Genomic DNA, 18,278 nt, shown 5'->3' on the forward strand with positions numbered 1-18,278 from the left:
TAACAATCTGGGTAGGGCAGCCAAAAATGCCTAAAAGCCGGTCAACCCCTTTAAGAAAGCACAACTTTCATCTATTGTCCTCACTTTAGGAAATACCATCCTCCATATCCTGACACTACAGCCAAACAAGATGTCTGCCTGTCAGATGTATGATTTTATCGTAAGCTTCCACAAGGAGAAGTATGGTCCAGGACTAGAGGACATACACAATATTGAAGGCCTTACTCCTTTAAAAATGGCAGCTGTGGAAGGTAACACTGTGGTATGTATGCAGAAGACTATGGTGCCTCGATATACTGTATGTATTTGAAGCAATTTCCAAATTGGTCCTAATAGACTCCTGTTAGGAGACAATTGGCCTTTCGATGAAGGTAAATTGGGATTTGTGTAAATCTCTTTCCAGGTCAACAGTCACACTGAATCTCAGTTTTTTTCTTAGATGTTCCAGCACTTGGTACAAAAGAGAAGACAACTACAGTGGACATTCGGTCCCATTAGCTGCTATCTCTATGACATTACTGAGATAGACACATGGGAAGATCCTCAGTCTGTTCTGGATTTGGTGGTTTCTGGAAAGAAAAGAGAGGTACTCATACTAGAAGCCATCAAGGTGCATATGATATGGTAACAGTCTAGAGGCTAAAAACTGGCTGTCGTTATGAATGCCATTTCTGATCCGCATAGTGTTTGCTGCTTTTCTGACCACATGTAAGACTAGGGCATTTTCTTAAAACAGACAATAGACCTCTCCATGAAAGAGTTGGTGGAATTTGGAGCATATTTCTGGATCGAAGAGTAGTTTTGGATCTGCTTAAAGGGACCCTTACATCAGAAAGGGGTATTTTTTAAACTCTATATTCATAGACAATTTTTGGGCTGTTTTTCTTTACCATTGAAAATTAAATATAAAGTTGTGTCCTTCTGTAGACGGTTTACTCCTGCTGTGTGGAGACAATGTTATTGGCAGGGCAATCCTTATCAGAACAGTAGATATAGAACTGGAATAACAGTGTGGCAGCTCTATTGTTCTCTTGTTAGGACTACATAAAAATGTCCAAGTTGATAAATGTGACCTTTCTTTCTTATGAGAGGTTTCTTTTCTTTCCAGGCACGGCGGATATTGGACCTATCTCCAGTCAAGGAGCTGGTCAACAGAAAGTGGCAGAGGTTTGGCCGGCCATATTTTTGGACCTTGACTGCTCTCTACATCATATACATGACCATTGTGTCTCTAAGCTGCGCGAACCGACCTCTCAAACCAAGGCCAGACAACAGGACTGATCCCAGGGATATCAAAATTATGGTGCAGAAGCCTCTAAATGTGAGAACCTTAATCTTTACTCAAGGCCCATTGGAATGTTGCATTGAGTTTTGAGTTACAATATGTTTTCTCCTCCAGTCACATCAACAGCTACATTCAAAGGGCTGCTGGCATCCTTTAAAGGGAACCGGTCATCTGTTTTGTGGCCACTAAATACCTAGCATGCTGTTAGGCACCTGCGGTTTAGGGTCCCAAGCCTGTACATGGCAAACCATCCTACCCCATAGCAAATTAAATTCCAACTGACTGGGAAAAGAGTCCAGGACTCTTCTACAGCATCATCAGATGCAGGGCGCCATTGAAGACAAGGACGTTACACCTACCTTCATTACACATGCACTGCACATCAAGCAGTGAAGCGAGATGTACCATCCTTGGCTTTATTGGAGCACAGCACATGATCCATTTGCACATGAAGAAGAGTCCTAGATTCTTCTCCAGGTAAGCTTGAATTTCATTTAGTTTGTGGTGGCCGGATGGGTTTGCTATGGGCAAGTTTGTGTCTCTGCATAACAGTATGCTGGTGGTTTTGCAAACCCACACCAGGTGACAGGTTCTTGAGAGCATACTGTAGGCACACATGTAGCTTTCTAGGCTACACTGTATACATGCATACACTAAGTTAAAGGGGTATTCCAATCTGGGACATTGATGGCATATTGCTAGGATAGGTAGGGGCAGGGGTGTAGCTAGAAGGGGTGCAGAGGTAGCAGATGTTATCGGGCCCAGGAGCCTGAGGGGGCCCAAAGACCGTTGTGCCACATAGGAAGAAAGTGCATGCTGGGAGGGCTCAGTTATAGATTTTCCACTGGCATCCAGAATGTTCAAGTTAGTCTTCTGGCTTGAGGGAAGAAGTTGGGTCAAGAATTTGGCATGGGGTGTGCTGTTTAAATTTTGCTTCAGGTAGCACGAAGGCCATGTGCTTCCCTGCCGCTGGCCACAAAGCACTAAGGGAAGGGAGCCCAAGCTAAACTCTTGCACCAGGGCCCCATGAGCCTTTAGCTACGCCTCTGGGACCCTCTCCTATTTCCAAAATGGGGCCACCGAAGTGAAGGAGGGCACACCCTGCATGCACAGCTTGCTCTTCATTCGCTGCTAAGGCACCGCCAAAAATAGCCAAGCGAGAGCACTCACACATTTTTGGAAGTCCCATAGCGATGATCGGAGCAAAAACCGGGAGACTGCATCTCCATTCACCACTATGACACTGTCGGAAATAGCAGAGCCAGCCTTTGGCTCTTTTTGGAACTCCCATATCGCACAGGCGCAGGTGTTCTCCCTTCACTTCGGAGCCCCCATTCTGGAAATTGCAGCAAATCCCAGATGTGGGCCCCCACAGCTAGATGATATTGATGGCACATCCTAGGAATATGCCATCAATGTCCTAGATGGGAATACCCCGTTTAAAAAAAATATCTGTCACCATGATTAACCCTATTAAACCAGGAATGCTGCCTGGTAACATTGATCATGGTGAATCAAATGAGCCCTCCTCGCTGTTCGGATGCTCGACCTGAAAATCTTGCTCTTGTGTCAGTGACGCTTAATGGTTGCATATGCAGCTGATCTCCCTCCACTGAGAACAGCACTGCGCAAGCGCCATTGATGTCAGTCTCCCCTAGGAAGAGATGACTGTCCACTACGCTTCTAGATGAGCAAAGCCGAGCGTCTTCTGTTTCGGGAGGAAAATTATATCATTGTCACATGCTCGGAGCAGAACTCAGTTGGTAGAGCCTCCTGGGATGAACTGCGCATGCGTTGATGAAGTCTTACTAGCACAAGATTTCGGGGCCAGGCATCTGAACAGTGAGGATGCCTGGCCCTGTCAATCGGGCCATACGGGAGAATGGTGATGGGCAGGGGTGTAGCTAAAGGCTCATGGGCCCTGGTGCAAGAGTTCAGCTTGGGCCCGCTTTCCCTCAGTGCTTTGTGGCCAGGGCCAGGGAAGCACATTGGCTTCGTGCTGCCTGAGGCAAAAACTGAAATGACACCCTACCCCCCACCCCCCACATGCCATTTCGTGACCTAACCTTCCCTCCAGCCAGAGGTGTAACTTGACCATCATGCACTTTCTATAATACCGGTGTCTTCTTATGTGGCACAAGGATCTTTAGGCCCCATCAGGCTTCTGGTTCTGCACCCCCTATAGCTACGCCTCTGGAGACGTGGACGAGAAGGAGATGAAGTGGTGCTCCGAGGGGCTAGGCCAGCCACTCTGTTTTCTGAGCACCTAATTTGTATATGAATAAAAGTAGATTGCAGCAATAGAGGGCTTATTTACACCACCCCAATCAACCCTACTGGGAAGTATGCCTGATTTAATAGGGTTTCTCGTGGGAACAAGTCTTGTCAAGTGATTCCACAGAATCCACATATTCTAAGGCTACTTTCACATTAGCGTTTTTTGCGGATCCGTCATGGACATCCAAAAAACGCTTCTGCTACCATAATACAACTGCATGCATCCGTCATAAACGGATCCGGTTGTATTATGTCTTCTATAGCCATGACTGATCCGTCACGAACACCATTGAAAGTCAATGGGGGACGGATCTGTTTTCTATTGTGTCACATCGCGGACAGAGTTATTCTGTCCGCGATGGGAGCGCAACCAAACGGAACGGAATGCATTTTGGTGTATTCCGTTTTGTTCAGTTCAGTTTTTGTCCCCATCGACAATGAATGGGGACAAAACGGAAGCGTTTTCTTCCGCTATTGAGATCCTATGACGGATCTCCATAGCGGAATTGAAAATGCTAATATGAAAGTAGCCCTAAGTAAAAAGCATCAGAATTTCTACTTTTGATTTGTATGTGAGTAGAGCAGAAAATATCAGACAAGTGAGAATGTACATTTCATATTCCATATGCATTACGCACTTAGCACTGAGGTCACCGTCCATATTGGGAGGGTCCTGGACGAGAACTGTTGGTTTCCATATGACTCCGTCCACACGTACTTGTTGATCTAAAAGTCATTGGTGACTGACGAGTCCATTGCAGACGAAAGATTATTTGTGTGCATTCAGAGGACTGTTTTAAGTGATAACAATTTTTGAAGGGTATTTTATGTTTGTAGTGTTGTTCGGCATGACACCGCTCCTGCTCCCTCAGGAAGTGCTGTTTTCACCTAGTTGTCGTTGTATAGTATTTCCCCCTAAATAACATAAATTCGCTAAAAATATTGCACCTTCAATTGTCCTCTTCTGTCAGACCATAACTTAGTTTTACCTATATCCGTCAATATGTAGTGACAACTGATTTGACTACAGATTCATTTACATGTAAAGTGTTTTTTTTTTTTTTTTTAAGGAAAGGAATTATTAAAAAAAATAATAATAATAATTAGCCACCTCGCCAATCTCCTGTTTCTCCGTTTCGAAATTCTTTTTATTCCCTGGTCCTAGACTTGTCCCACAGGAAATGGCCTGGACTGCTCGCTCAGCCAATCACTGGCAGAGTCTCGTCGCTCCAGCGGCCGGTGATTGGCTGAGCAGGCAGTCCAAATCATTTCACATGGACGTGGAGAGCAACCACCCCCTTTGGTATGGAAATGTACAGACATTGATGTGAGGTTGGGGACGTTTTGTCAGGTCCTCTACTTTCTATTTTTTGACCTTTTTGGTTAAAAGGATCTATATGACCTTCCATGGTATTTGGCAAGGAGTAGGCCCATATAATTTTTGGAGTAGTCCTTTGGGTGGTCGTTTTAAATGACCAGTCCTATATTTGGGAACATGGGCAGAGGCAAATCAAGATCTGTTTCGGTCAAAGAGCCATTGTGTGGTGCCCTATTCTTGAAAGGAGAGAAAGAGTAGTACTGAAATTTCTATCGTAATAGCACTGCCATATAGTGTCCAATTGAAAAAAAAATAAAACAAAAAACACTGCCATATAGTGCCCAAGTAATAGTCATAATTTGTAAATATGCGCTAAATATGTTCAGAACAATAGGCCATTGTGCGTTGACTGAATGCGAACGTCACGTCATTGGCTTTGGTAGACAGCGAACCGCCACTGCCTTTTCAAACAGCTAATTGGTGGGGGTGATGGTAGTCGGACCCCCACTGATCAGATATTAATGACCTATCCTGAGGATAGGTAATTAATATTGTACTCCTGGAAACCCCTTTTAAAGGGTATGTCCGAGATTTTGATATTGATGGACTGTGCTCAGGATAGCACATCAATATCACATCAGCGGGTTCCAAGTCCTACCACCCCCACCAATCAACTGTTTGAAGAGGCCACAGTGCTCTGGGTCCTAGGCCAGTGACGTCACGTTCATCAGTCACATGACTGAGGTGCAGCTCCGTCCCATTCAAGTGAATGCGGCTGAGCTGCACTACCAAGCACATGCACTATGGAGGCGACGCTGCTCCCCGGAGGGCTGCGGCCTCCTCAAACAGCTAATCGGCAGCGGTGATGGTAGTCAGACCCCCACCGATCAGATATTGATGACCTGTCCTCAGAAACCCCTTGAAGGCTACAGAAAATTCACACATGCAAGAATGGCAGTGCAAGACATTGGGATGAAGCATTAAGAGGGTGGAGCTATTTTTAATTTTAACTTTGGAGCACTATTCTATCTGGACATGATGTGAAAAGTTAGGGTTGGACAACCTGTGCTCAACAAGCAGTGTGGGGACAACCAACCCTACCTATACCATTGGAGTGTATCTAAAGGTAAAAGTCCCTTCATAATTCATAAGGTTAGCCATCTACTTCCTTGCGCCGTCTTAATTCCAAATAATCGATAAAATGAGACGATGCAGGGAAGATCTCACCCAACCTCACTTGAATGGTGCATTTTATGGTTTTCTTGTAGGAAGCGTATGTCACGTCGGAAGATTACCTACGTCTGGCGGGAGAAATCATTAGTGTCATAGGAGCCATTATAATACTATTATTAAAGGTAAGAACTAGAGCATCAGGGGGCCAACAGAGCTAATTCACAACCTAAATATGCTTCCTGAGGGTGGTTTCCATTGAAGGGGTCTCCATCCAATTTGTTGGTACATTCATGTACATTGTTGTCATTCGACTCTCTTGACGTGTCTGCTACCCGTGTTTATCCGAAAATAAGACAGGGTCTTATATATTTATTTTTCTCCGAAAAAAGGGTTAGGGCTTATTATTGGGGTAGGGCTTATTTTGGCTCCATGAACCTATATTATATAGACACATGCCAATTACAGAACAGTCCCTGGACAGTGTTTATATTAAATATGACTATAACCCCCCTCATCCATTGGAATGCACCCATATACTGCAATACATGGGTGCATTCATGTGGATGAGAGGGGGTTATAGTCATATTTGCCACACATTTTCATTCTGGTACTGTATATTGCCCCTGAACTGTCCTTACCCAAGGGACCTAGGCAGCAATCTACGGTACCAGGGAGAGCTGATACGTCACGGGAGAGATGTAGGGAGCTCCTCCAGGCAGCAGAGAGGAGAAGGAGATCCTCCAGAACGTGCGGGCTGGCAGCAGTACAGGGCATACAGAGAAGCCGCCAGCCCGCCCAACGTGAAAGTGAAGGGAAGCATGGGCTGCCGGCATAATTTAGCATTTAGTGAAGCCTGCCCGTCAGGTGCTGCTTAGTGCCACGATGTATGCGCGGGCTGGCGGCTTCACTTCACTGAAGCCTGCGCTGCCTGCCTGCCCGCCCGCCCACAGTTTCATGGCAGCTCAGGAGCCATTAGTCAGCGCTCCCGAACTGCTGCAGCCCACACATTTCCCCCACCTTCCCTTTATATAAAATAAAATACAGCTGTATCTAGGGCTTATTTTTGGAGTAGGGCTTATATTTTAAGCATACTCCAAAAACCCTGCAAAATAGCGCTAGGGCTCATTATTGGGGTAGGGCTTATTTTCAGGGAAACACTTGAATTCCCCATAGTTCTGGAGCCTTAATTCTAGAACTGTTTTGCGCTATTACTTGTAATTCCGCGTAGAAATTTATGAATAAATTTACAATTGGGCTTACTATTCTTCTTGTTGGCAATGATTGCACTCTGTCAGTTTGTGTAGGAATATCCAATTTTCAATTTTATTCAAAAAATGTATAAGAATAATAACGGAGATGCCATAGCTAATTGTGCCTTTTAATATCTCTCTGTAGATCCCGGACCTGTTTCAGATACGTGAAGCAAGATTTCTGACCCAAGCAGTACAAGGAGGACCATTCACACTTATTATGTAGGCATCTCAGACTTGTCTTCTTGGGGACAATATTATAGATATTTATTATTGGCCTTTAGTTCACAGTTTCTTGGGAATTTCCAGAAGTACTATATATACATGCAACGTGCCAGTCCGCAGGGGTAGAACATGTGAGGTTCACGGTGGGCCGGAATGTACATACAGTTCATCGGTTACTCACGGTTTAGCAGTCGCCTCCCTGGGCCAGCAGTGCAGTGAAGGGGAGAACAGCACTGGATTCTCCGGGGCACACTCGGTTACAGGGGACCCTGGCCTGGTGGTGGTTGAGGTGCCCTTGATGGTGACTGGTTGCTGAGTGCTTGGGCGGCTGGGCCCCTGGTTTAAATAATGTTGTGACGCCAGCACCTTGATGGTGCAAAATGTTGAGTGGTAATGGTATGGAGTTAGAGTAATGAGGCAGGTTTAAATCCAACGGTAAACTTTACTATAACCAGGTTCTTGATAACAGTTTACATCCAGCAATAAAACAGTCTCTGATACACATGCAAGTTGGATGTGATAAATCCTAGTAACAGGCTTTGCTGATGATACTGTGTCAGACTAGGGTGGTAAGTTATGTACTCACTGACAAAACAGCTATTTGCCTTGCTTCAGTCTTAGTTGAGGTAGTCCCAATCTTGAGCTTCTACACAAGTGATGTGACAGAATCCTTATCTGTCTTTAGAATAACGGTGAGGCTGCCTGAAGCTAAGTCCTTCACCAAATTACAAAGGCGCCTAGAGCCTATACCAATGGCTTTGTCCTTCCTTGGTTTTGATCCACTAAATTCAAGAAATTCACTTGTTGCTCCTGAAGAATATAGGTAGACTTCCCTCTGCCTGTCTTCCCTGCTTAGATCCTGAGGTGTATGATGGCTTCTCTGGGCCGTGAAGCTCCAGAGAGCTGGGAGGAGAGGGGACCTCTTCTTCCCCCTGTAGCTCCTCACTCAATCTCCTTAGAGAGAACCCACAATCTCCACTAGCTAGGCCTGAACTACACTATTTATACTGTGGTGCTACGCCCATCTAGTGGTGGATGTATGTAGTGCACCTGACAGCCTGGTAAATAGGAATATCACAGAGTAACATAATACAGCATGATATACAGATGATAACAAAAAGGCTTTTGCAGTTCCCACATAAGCTAGTGGGACGCTGCATACATATTGTTGAACTATCCTCAGGATTGCCCATCAATATCTGATTTGTGGGGGTCTGACTCTTGGCACCTTTGACGATTAACTGTTTGAAAGGCCACGGCACTCCAGTGTTGTCATGTTCATTGGTCACATGGCCTATGATCAACTCTGCCCCATTCAACTGAATGCGCCTGGGCTGCAATACCAAACACAACCATGGGGCTATGTTTGATAAGATGTGAGTAGGCCACACAGCACTCACCGGAGCACCACAGTCTCTTCAAACAGCTGATTGGTGGGGATGCCGGGAGTTTAGCCCCAACCAATCAGATGTTGATGAGCGATCTTGAGTATAGGTCATCAATTTTGTTATCTTTGACTTTTATGGCATAGTAGCACAGTTTGTAAGGCTGAAAAAACACATGTTCCCATCCAGTTCAGCCTATTGTCTGACTAAGGCTAGTTTCACACTAGTGCTAAATTGTTCCGGTAGAGGCACAGCTTGCTGGAGTTGATCATGTCCGGCATAGCCGGATACTACCTTTCCTACTGGAGCCCATTAACTATAATGGGACCCCGCAGGGATCTGGCCTTTTTCCAACATTAGTGCCGGGATTCAACCAGGCAGATACCGCTGTTTTGCAAGCCCTAATGAAAGTCAGCACTGGATCTACACATTGTGTAGTGGAAGGAGCTGGTTACCATTTACTTCCTTAGGAGTAGAGTTGCAGTAACCAGCTCTTTCCACTACACTAGGGAGGTAGCTGTGTAGATCTAGAGCTGAATTTCAGCATCAGAGATACTTGGAACAGTGGTTCGAAGGGGTGTGGGATGTCAAACCCCCACGGATCAGATTTTGATGGCCATCAATAGTGAAATCCTGGAAAACCCCTTCAAGTTTACTGTCAACTATTCCCAAGTCCTTCTCTACTGTCAAGTCAAATTTTCCTGTCGAGATGAGGATCCCCTGAATCCTGTTCAGCAATCCAATTCAAATAGGCTCAATAGACAGTCTCCAACATGTGCAGCCATCTCTCCATTTATGTTCCTTCTGAATGTGGCCACTGTCTGTGGGCCACCTCACCCTGCAGAATGAGGATCATGGCACCCTGCTATGTTAATAAATATAGAAACTCCAGCAATTGAGTTGCAAGAAAAGGATTTTTTAATTGGTATTGTGGCTGTGTACAATGTGACGTTTCGGCCACACATTGGCCTTCATCAGACTTATGCCGCTTGTTTAAATAGATGTCCAGGATGCAGGCGTCAGGGTAAGAGTGCATTAGCACTGACTGGAAAGCGCTTTCCAGTCAGTGCTAATGCACTCTTACCCTGACGCCCGCATCCTGGACCTCTATTTAAACAAGGGGCATAAGTCTGGTGAAGGCCAATGTGTGGCCGAAACGTCACATTGTACACAGCCACAATACCAATTAAAAAATCCTTTTCTTGCAACTCAATTGCTGGAGTTTCTATATTTATTATAAGACTGGGTAGGAACCCGACTTCCAGCAGCAAACGGGCGGCAGAGTGCCATGAAGTTTTGCTTATAGATTAATTCACCCGGTTATGTTAGGTAGGGAGAATCCATTTTGCTTTTGCCACAGATTGGATCAGTACTAAACATACAAACTGTGTAGACTCCGCTCTATTCACATGTATTTTATGGACCAACAGCACCTGCTTCCCATGTCTGGTCCTGGTGTTACTAATCCTAAGACTAACTGGCACCGATGGAGAGGTCATCCCCATGTCTATCCTGCTAGTACTGGGATGGTGTTACGTCATGTATTTTGCACGTGGATTTGAGATGCTTGGACCTTTCACCATTATGATTCAAAAGGTAAGCAAATTTCATGAAATCTCTTGAAATAAATTCAGTGCAAAAAGACGACCCTCGAACATGTTGCCTCTTATAGGGAATGCATAATCAGAAAATTTCCTGATCACTTATCAAGTCATCTCATTTTAACATATAGGATTACAATGAAAGGTAATATACACTGCTCAAAAAAATAAAGTGAACACTTAAACAACACAATGTAACTCCAAGTCAATCACACTTCTGTGAAATCAAACTGTCCACTTGGGAAGCAACACTGAGTGACAATCAATTTCACATGCTGTTGTGCAAATGGGATAGACAACAGGTGGAAATTATAGGCAATTAGCAAGACACCCCCAATAAAGGAGTGGTTCTGAAGGTGGTGACCACAGACCACTTCTCAGTTCCTATGCTTCCTGGCTGATGTTTTGGTCACTTTTGAATGCTGGTGGTGCTTTCACTCTAGTGGTAGCATGAGACGGAGTCTACAACCCACACAAGTGGCTCAGGTAGTGCAGCTTATCCAGGAAGGCACATCAATGCGAGCTGTGGCAAGAAAGTTGCTGTGTCTGTCAGCGTAGTGTCCAGAGCATGGAGGCGCTACCAGGAGACAGGCCAGTGCATCAGGAGACGTGGAAGAGGCCGTAGGAGGGCAACAACCCAGCAGCAGGACCGCTACCTCCGCCTTTGTGCAAGGAGGAACAAGAGGAGCACTGCCAGAGCCCTGCAAAATGACCTCCAGCAGGTCACAAATGTGCATGTGTCTGCTCAAACGGTCAGAAACAGACTCCATGAGGGTGATATGAGGGCCCGACGTCCACAGGTGGGGGTTGTGCTTACAGCCCAACACCGTGCAGGACGTTTGGCATTTGCCAGAGAACACCAAGATTGGCAAGTTCACACTGAGCACATGTGACAGACGTGACAGAGTCTGGAGACGCCGTGGAGAACGTTCTGCTGCCTGCAACATCCTCCAGCATGACCGGTTTGGCATTGGGTCATTAATGGTGTGGGGTGGCATTTCTTTGGAGGGCCGCACAGCCCTCCATGTGCTCGCCAGAGGTAGCCTGACTGCCATTAGGATGAGATGAGATCCTCAGACCCCTTGTGAGACCATATGCTGGTGCGGTTGACCCTGGGTTTCTACGAATGCAAGACAATGCTAGACCTCATGTGGCTGGAGTGTGTCAGCAGTTCCTGCAAGACGAAGGCATTGATGCTATGGACTGGCCCGCCCGTTCCCCAGACCTGAATCCACTTAAGCACATCTGGGACATCATGTCTCGCTCTATCCACCAACGTCACGTTGCACCACAGACTGTGCCTCATTTTGATTTGTTTTAAGGACATTACATCAAAGTTGGATCAGCCTGTAGTGTGTTTTTCCACTTTAATTTTGAGTGTGACTCCAAATCCAGACCTCCATGGGTTGAAAAATTTGATTTACATTTTTTAATTTTTGTGTGATTTTGTTGTCAGCACATTCAACTATGTAAAGAACAAAGTATTTCAGAAGAATATTTAATTAATTCAGATCTAGGATGTGTTATTTTTGTGTTCCCTTTTTTTTTTTTGAGCAGTGTATATAGCACAGGATCCATCATTCACAATTGTTGATGTCACAGCTCACCCCCTTCCTGCACAATGACCTCTGCACGATTCACAGGGCATGCCCACAACACGCTCCCATAGAAGTCAATAAACATATTCCGCCTACAGGCTCCTAGGATCCATGTGGTTGCTGTAAAGCAAAGAGAATTTAAAAAATCTACAATTTAGAAAAAATATGCTTCAGTATCAGGTTTCAATTAATGAACAAATCTAGGTGCTAATCTTCATCCTAGCCATCACCTATAATTTTGTTACCTTGTGAGTCTGTAATTTTGTCCAACAAGACACTTCCATCTCAGTTCGACATTTAGACAGTTTCTGAAATCAGCAGAAATAATGCAACGTTTGATAAAAGTTTCCTTTTTTTTTTCCTAGATGATTTTTGGGGACCTTCTGAGGTTCTGCTGGCTGATGGCTGTGGTCATCTTTGGATTTGCTACCTGTAAGTGTAACTCATTGAACTCTTTTTCATGGAAAATACCAGAAAGAGCATTTCTTCTTTAAAGGAGGTCTGTCAGCGGTTTTGACCATGCTAAACTGCTGCTGGCACCAGGTAAGAGTCAGGGAGAGCATTACAAACCTATTTTTTTTATGGAGCTTTTATTATCAGGAGTAGTGTGGATATGAACTTTTATTCTGCCCAATTCCGCTCCTGCAAGTGCCCAAGAGGTGGAGCTTTAACATAAACTGATCGCTCTCGCTCTTTCTCTGGATTGAGTTGCTTCATAGCCTCACCTTTCCTCCATTAGTGACATCTGTAGTGGTCTCCTGGCCTCCTGCCACTCAGAGCAGAGGGAAGGGTCTGTAAAACACCTCAATGCAAAGTAATATAGAGCACTTCACATTAAAGCTCTGCCCCCTGGGCACTTGCTGGTACAGAACCTGACAGAATAAAACTTATTATTCACAAGAGTTACAAAAGTATGTTTGTACTGCTGTCCTCCTACCCCTAATTAGAGTTGTCAGCCATATAGCAAGATTAAAACTGCTGACAGACTCCTTTTAACAAAACAGAGGAAATGCTATTAAAAAAATATGAAATGCTGTAGCAATATGACGCTCTGTATCTTCCCCCAGCTTTTTACATCATATTCCAGACCGTGGACCCCAACCAGTTTGGCTACTTCTACGGCTACCCTATGGCTCTGTTCACCACCTATGAACTTTTCCTTAATGTCATCAACGCTCCAACAAACTACGATGTTGATCTCCCTGATATATTCCAAATCGTGTACTTTGCCTTCACCATTCTTGCCAATCTTCTCATGTTAAACCTCTTGATAGCCATGATGGGGGATACTCACTGGAGAGTGGCACAGGACAGAGATGAGCTGTGGAGAGCTCAGGTACAGTACCTACAAAGGTTTGAAGATTTGTATGTTTAAAAAAAAGTTCTTTAGAAGCAAAAAAATAATCTAGTAGTATCTGAGCATTCTGCACGGTGGCGCTACTGAGCGAATATCATCACCACTCTGGTTATAGGAGGGTTGAATCTGTTAGTATTAGGATCCTGAGAAATATTGAATTGGCTTACAACTATTTAGCTAGTGCAACCCCTCAATACGTTAACATTCTTTTCTATGTATTTTACTGTATTATAACTTTACACTTATTTTTTAGTTTTGATAAGTTTTGCTATCCTTTTTGCCCATTGCGCATCTTAATTGAAAATGTTATGAGAATAAAGCATGTGCCTCATTGTAAAATTGAGTAGTTAGGAAGAGGGATCGAAAATAAAGTGAAGATGTAGGCACTGGGTACAATGGGCCCACCAGAAGGATTCTGAGACTAACCTACAGCTCATAAGTAGGGTTGAGCGAACCTGAACTGCAAAGTTCGGGTTCATACCGAACTTTGCGAGTTCGGGGACCCGGACCCGAACCCGGACTTTCACTGAAGTTCGGTGTTTGTGTGATTTTATTATTTTCCATAACATGGTTCTAACAGAAAATAATAGCATTCTTATAACAGAATGCTAAATAGAATGGCCATTGAGGGGTTAAAAATAATTTTAAAAAAAATCACCTCATCCAATTGATCGCGCAGCCAGTATCCTCTTCTTTCTTCTTTCTGCAGGACCTGCAATGACGTCACCGCACTCGCCACGTGGTGAAAGTGAAGTTCGGATCCCCATTGACTTTAATGGGGTCTGGGTTCGGGGTCAAGTTCGGGTCCCGAACCCGAACTTTGACCAAACCCAGTGAACCCGAACTTCCATGGGTTCGCTCATCCCTACTCATGAGCAAATTCACCCTCAGATCATATGTTGTATAATAAAGAATAACGTGTTCTTTGTGAACTAACTTAATATAGTGAAATACGGTATCGGACATCTGCACTAAATTAAAATTTTAGGTGAACATCCTGAGCCCTCTTGTGGCCAGGCTTTTGATGGGCCATTCCAATCATCAATATCATGCTATCAACTCAAATTTTAGACCTACTCACTAGAGATGAGTAAAATGATTTTAGACAAATCAAATTTGATACAATTTCCCCAAATTTGCCAAATCCAAAACCTCTGTGATTTCTACCGCATGAAATCAGAGGTTTTGGATTTGGCAAATTTGGGGAAATTGTATCGAATTTGATTTGTCTAAAATCCTATTACAAACCTTTTGAACAAATGGCAGCCGCCATTTTACAGATCAGAGAAGAAGGCTCTGCCACCAGATAGGGTAATTTTTAGATTTTTTTTGTTTTTTAATAAAATAAAATCAGTGCTGTATGTTATTAAACAGGCTGTGTTACCACTGGTTCCCATTCATTTAACAATAGATATATGTCACTGTCACTCTGACATTACTAATGCTGTCTTGGCATGAAAAGAGCTTGAAAGGGGTTGAATACAGTCCTATGAGACCACAGGGTGTCGTACATGTTTGTTTTTATTTATTTTTTAGGGCATATGGGGAAAATTTTCATATATTCAGACCCCAAACACATTTTAGGAAATTCACTCATTTCTACTACTCACTATCAGTAAAGAAAGATACAGGAGCATCTTATTGTAAACCATCATTCATTATGCCACAGAAATGAAGACATGCTGGATATTGTAGATTGCCCTGTGGTTGTGGAATCTTATTTAATCACCCGCCTTTCTTCTGCTACTTCAGGTTGCTGCTACCACTGTTATGTTAGAGAGGAAGCTCCCACAATGTCTCTGGCCTCGAACCGGAGTGTGTGGCACAGAGTATGGCTTAGTGGACCATTGGTACCTACGGTGAGTTCAAGTCAAAGCCTTGTCAAAATTTTATTTTTGGGTAAAGATATCACAGTTGTATTAGATTGAAAATGAGGGATCATTTGACATTTAATAGGTAATGCTAAAGATAGTGGTATATCAGATGGGTTGGTATGTGTAGGTACTTGGCCCAGGCACACAATGTAAAGCTAGCCCTTCTGTACAACTTATTATGTATCTATGGGGTTCATTTGGAGAAAAAAAAGTTAGGTCCAAGAAACTGCTTAGAATTAACTTCTGGTTGTGTTACAGAGTGGTAGTGAGGAAGGACCTCAGTCAGCAGAAGATCCGCCGTTATGTTGAAGCTTTCCAGGGACCTGAAGGAGACCACCTTGATAAGAACTCTCACGATGTCCTTAAATCAGACAAAACTGTTTCTTCAACCGGGATACTCAATCTTCCCATTGTGACGGTCACAGAGGTGGAAGCACAAGAGTCGCCAAGAACTGGTCAATCTAGGCCATTAGATGAGGACACAACCTCCATACACAATACACACAAGACCCATCTTATACTACCACAAGTATATGTAGAGCCACAAAGGTCAGACTTGCAACATGCAAATGCTGCAGCATCATCAATAGTACAAAAAGGTAGCGGTCGTGGGTGGCAGATATTGAGATCAGTTACTATACAAAAACTACAAGTACCACAAGAAGCCAGTAGTGATGCTGAGGAAGAAATACACCATGTCTGATAAATTAATACCTCAGTGTTCTAATACAATAGTTAGAATCATTTGATCTCAAATGTCGCAATGGTGTCTTCTGAACAGTTTGTGGAGATATTTAGTACAAAAATTTCTCCTCAAGAAAAAAAATAACTTGACTCAATGAGTTAAATTCTGGTTTTGACTCACACATGTGTTTGCTTTTTACAAATAATGTTGCTATACATGACAAAAGGACCTGACAGAAACTTTGGACAAGAAGTCAAGGATTATGGAAGGGTAATTGGTCCCATCAAAAAACAGTATTATATATTTTTTGGCTAAGGCTTCCAGAATCCGGGGGAAGCTGTCATATAATAATGTTGTGTATCACTACCTAAGAAGTAGACAATGTGGACGTTTATTAGATGAAGCAAACATGTTTTAACAATCTTCCTACTGAAGAGGAATTACACAAAAATGTACTTAACGAACAAAAATTTTATTTTATAATAAATGTGCAAATTGTTAATTTTTTTTAAGTAATGTCGCCAGAAGTGCAACTAGAAATTCTCCGGACCTGATCAAAATTTTCTCTAGGGTACTATTTCTATGGCCTGATAAAAATTTTAGGCTGAGGTCTGATTAAAATTTTCCAGCCTAATAGTACAATTTAATGAAAGGTTTCCTGGGGTTTGAGCGTAGACCCTGGTCAAAATTTACCTGGAGCGCCTCCGACTTTCAACTTGCCATTTGTAATGCTTCTGTCTGCTTGTGTAGCTGTTGACGTTCCTAGAGCACCTAATCATGAAACTCTGCATTCTACATACTATAGCTACAGTATGTCACCGATTTTACCACGTGTGGAACGTTTTAGAATAAGGACAAATGTATTGGCCACTATTATTCTAGAGTGTGCCTAGAATGCTACCAATAACCACACAGGCATGTGGTTTTACAGAGAATCATTGTTGTTTTCTTGTTAATTTCCTGTCTGTTAGAAAAAAAATCCCTATGCCAATCTGTTTTGTAGTTTCACATATTGATTGCCCAAATGAATTGAGCCCTTTCCCAAAGAGAAGTTCATCCATAACAATTTATTTTCATTTTATGCTATGTTATAATGCAGGTTCTGGAGAGGCTCTACATAGGGTTCTTCACACCATCTATGGTTGTGTTTAGAGATGAGTGAATGTCTCAAAAATTTGGTCGGTTCGCCGAGTTTTCCGAAAAGATTTGATTCGATCCGAATTTATTTGTGGTGAATCGCGTTTAAAAACAACTATTTCCTGGCTGCAGAGAGCCTGTATAGTGGTGTAGAACACTGTGCCTTGCAGTAACACGCATAGGGAGTCTGCTGTGGTAGTGAACCAAAACTGACCAAATAACTCAAGTGTGAACTCAGCCTTACAGGTCGATGTTAGCGCCAGGTATAAAAAAAAACATACAGAGGCCCAAGATCCTACTGTAGCGTGAAAGAGCGCACTCCTTTTACAAAGTGGCCAGCTGCTTCCACATAGATGTCTACAGACCCTGTTCTATTAAACTCTTTTACAAGTAGAGCCCCCCTGACAGAGTGGAGAGGGTGTCAGCAGTAAGTTTGTGTTGACGTCACAGATTATTTTGCCCTTCCTCTGATCCATCAGAACAATAACCCCCCCCCCCCCCCCCAAAAAAAAAGCGGGAGTGGATCCAAAACAGACATGACACGTGAATAGAATATTTGCATGCCTTCTGTGTTTTGCACCCACTCCTGCTTTTAGCTACCAAATCACAAGCCAATTCTGATTGGACCATACAGACCTTATAGCTGCTACATAGACAGGATCCGTTGTGCTTCTCATTTTATCTTCCTTCAGTCAGATCACAAGAAGGGTCAAATAAATGATGCCAACCAGGCCAAAAAGGCAAAATAATGGCCCAGTCATGAAGTAGGGAGGGCGGCAGCAGCATGAGGATACCACAGAGTGGCCCAGTGTCATAGTGTTGATGTGGCAGCAGCATGAGAAGACCACAGAGTAGTGATGTGGCAGCAACATGAGGAGATCACAAAGTGGCCCAGAGACATAGTGTTGATGTAGCGGCAGCATAAGGATACCACAGAGTGGCCCAGTGACACAGTGGGGAGGTAGCAGCAGCATGAGAAGACCACAAAGTAGTGAGGTGGCAGCAGCATGAAGAGACCACAGAGTGGACCAGTAACAGTGTTGAGGTGGCAGCAGCATGAGGAGACCACAGCGTAGCCCATTGACATAGTGTTGAGGTAGCAGCAGCATGAGG

At 43.7% G+C, this 18,278-nt stretch overlaps 1 protein-coding gene across 1 annotated transcript in view; it reads left to right on the forward strand.

Annotated features, from left to right (window-relative positions):
* The window catches only part of LOC121005464 (transient receptor potential cation channel subfamily V member 6-like), a 28,478-nt gene extending 12,432 nt beyond the window's left edge, over positions 1-16,046 (forward strand). The window contains exons 5-14 of the mRNA XM_040438233.1: positions 90-262; positions 440-586; positions 1,109-1,321; positions 6,149-6,235; positions 7,449-7,525; positions 10,344-10,509; positions 12,478-12,544; positions 13,180-13,448; positions 15,222-15,328; positions 15,602-16,046. Of these exons, the coding sequence (XP_040294167.1) occupies positions 90-262; positions 440-586; positions 1,109-1,321; positions 6,149-6,235; positions 7,449-7,525; positions 10,344-10,509; positions 12,478-12,544; positions 13,180-13,448; positions 15,222-15,328; positions 15,602-16,046 (1,751 nt within the window). The remainder of the gene's footprint in view (positions 1-89; positions 263-439; positions 587-1,108; positions 1,322-6,148; positions 6,236-7,448; positions 7,526-10,343; positions 10,510-12,477; positions 12,545-13,179; positions 13,449-15,221; positions 15,329-15,601) is intronic.
* Positions 16,047-18,278: the final 2,232 nt, after the last annotated feature.

The sequence above is a fragment of the Bufo bufo genome, chromosome 6, assembly GCF_905171765.1.
Source record: "Bufo bufo chromosome 6, aBufBuf1.1, whole genome shotgun sequence".
Lineage (NCBI taxonomy): Eukaryota > Metazoa > Chordata > Amphibia > Anura > Bufonidae > Bufo > Bufo bufo.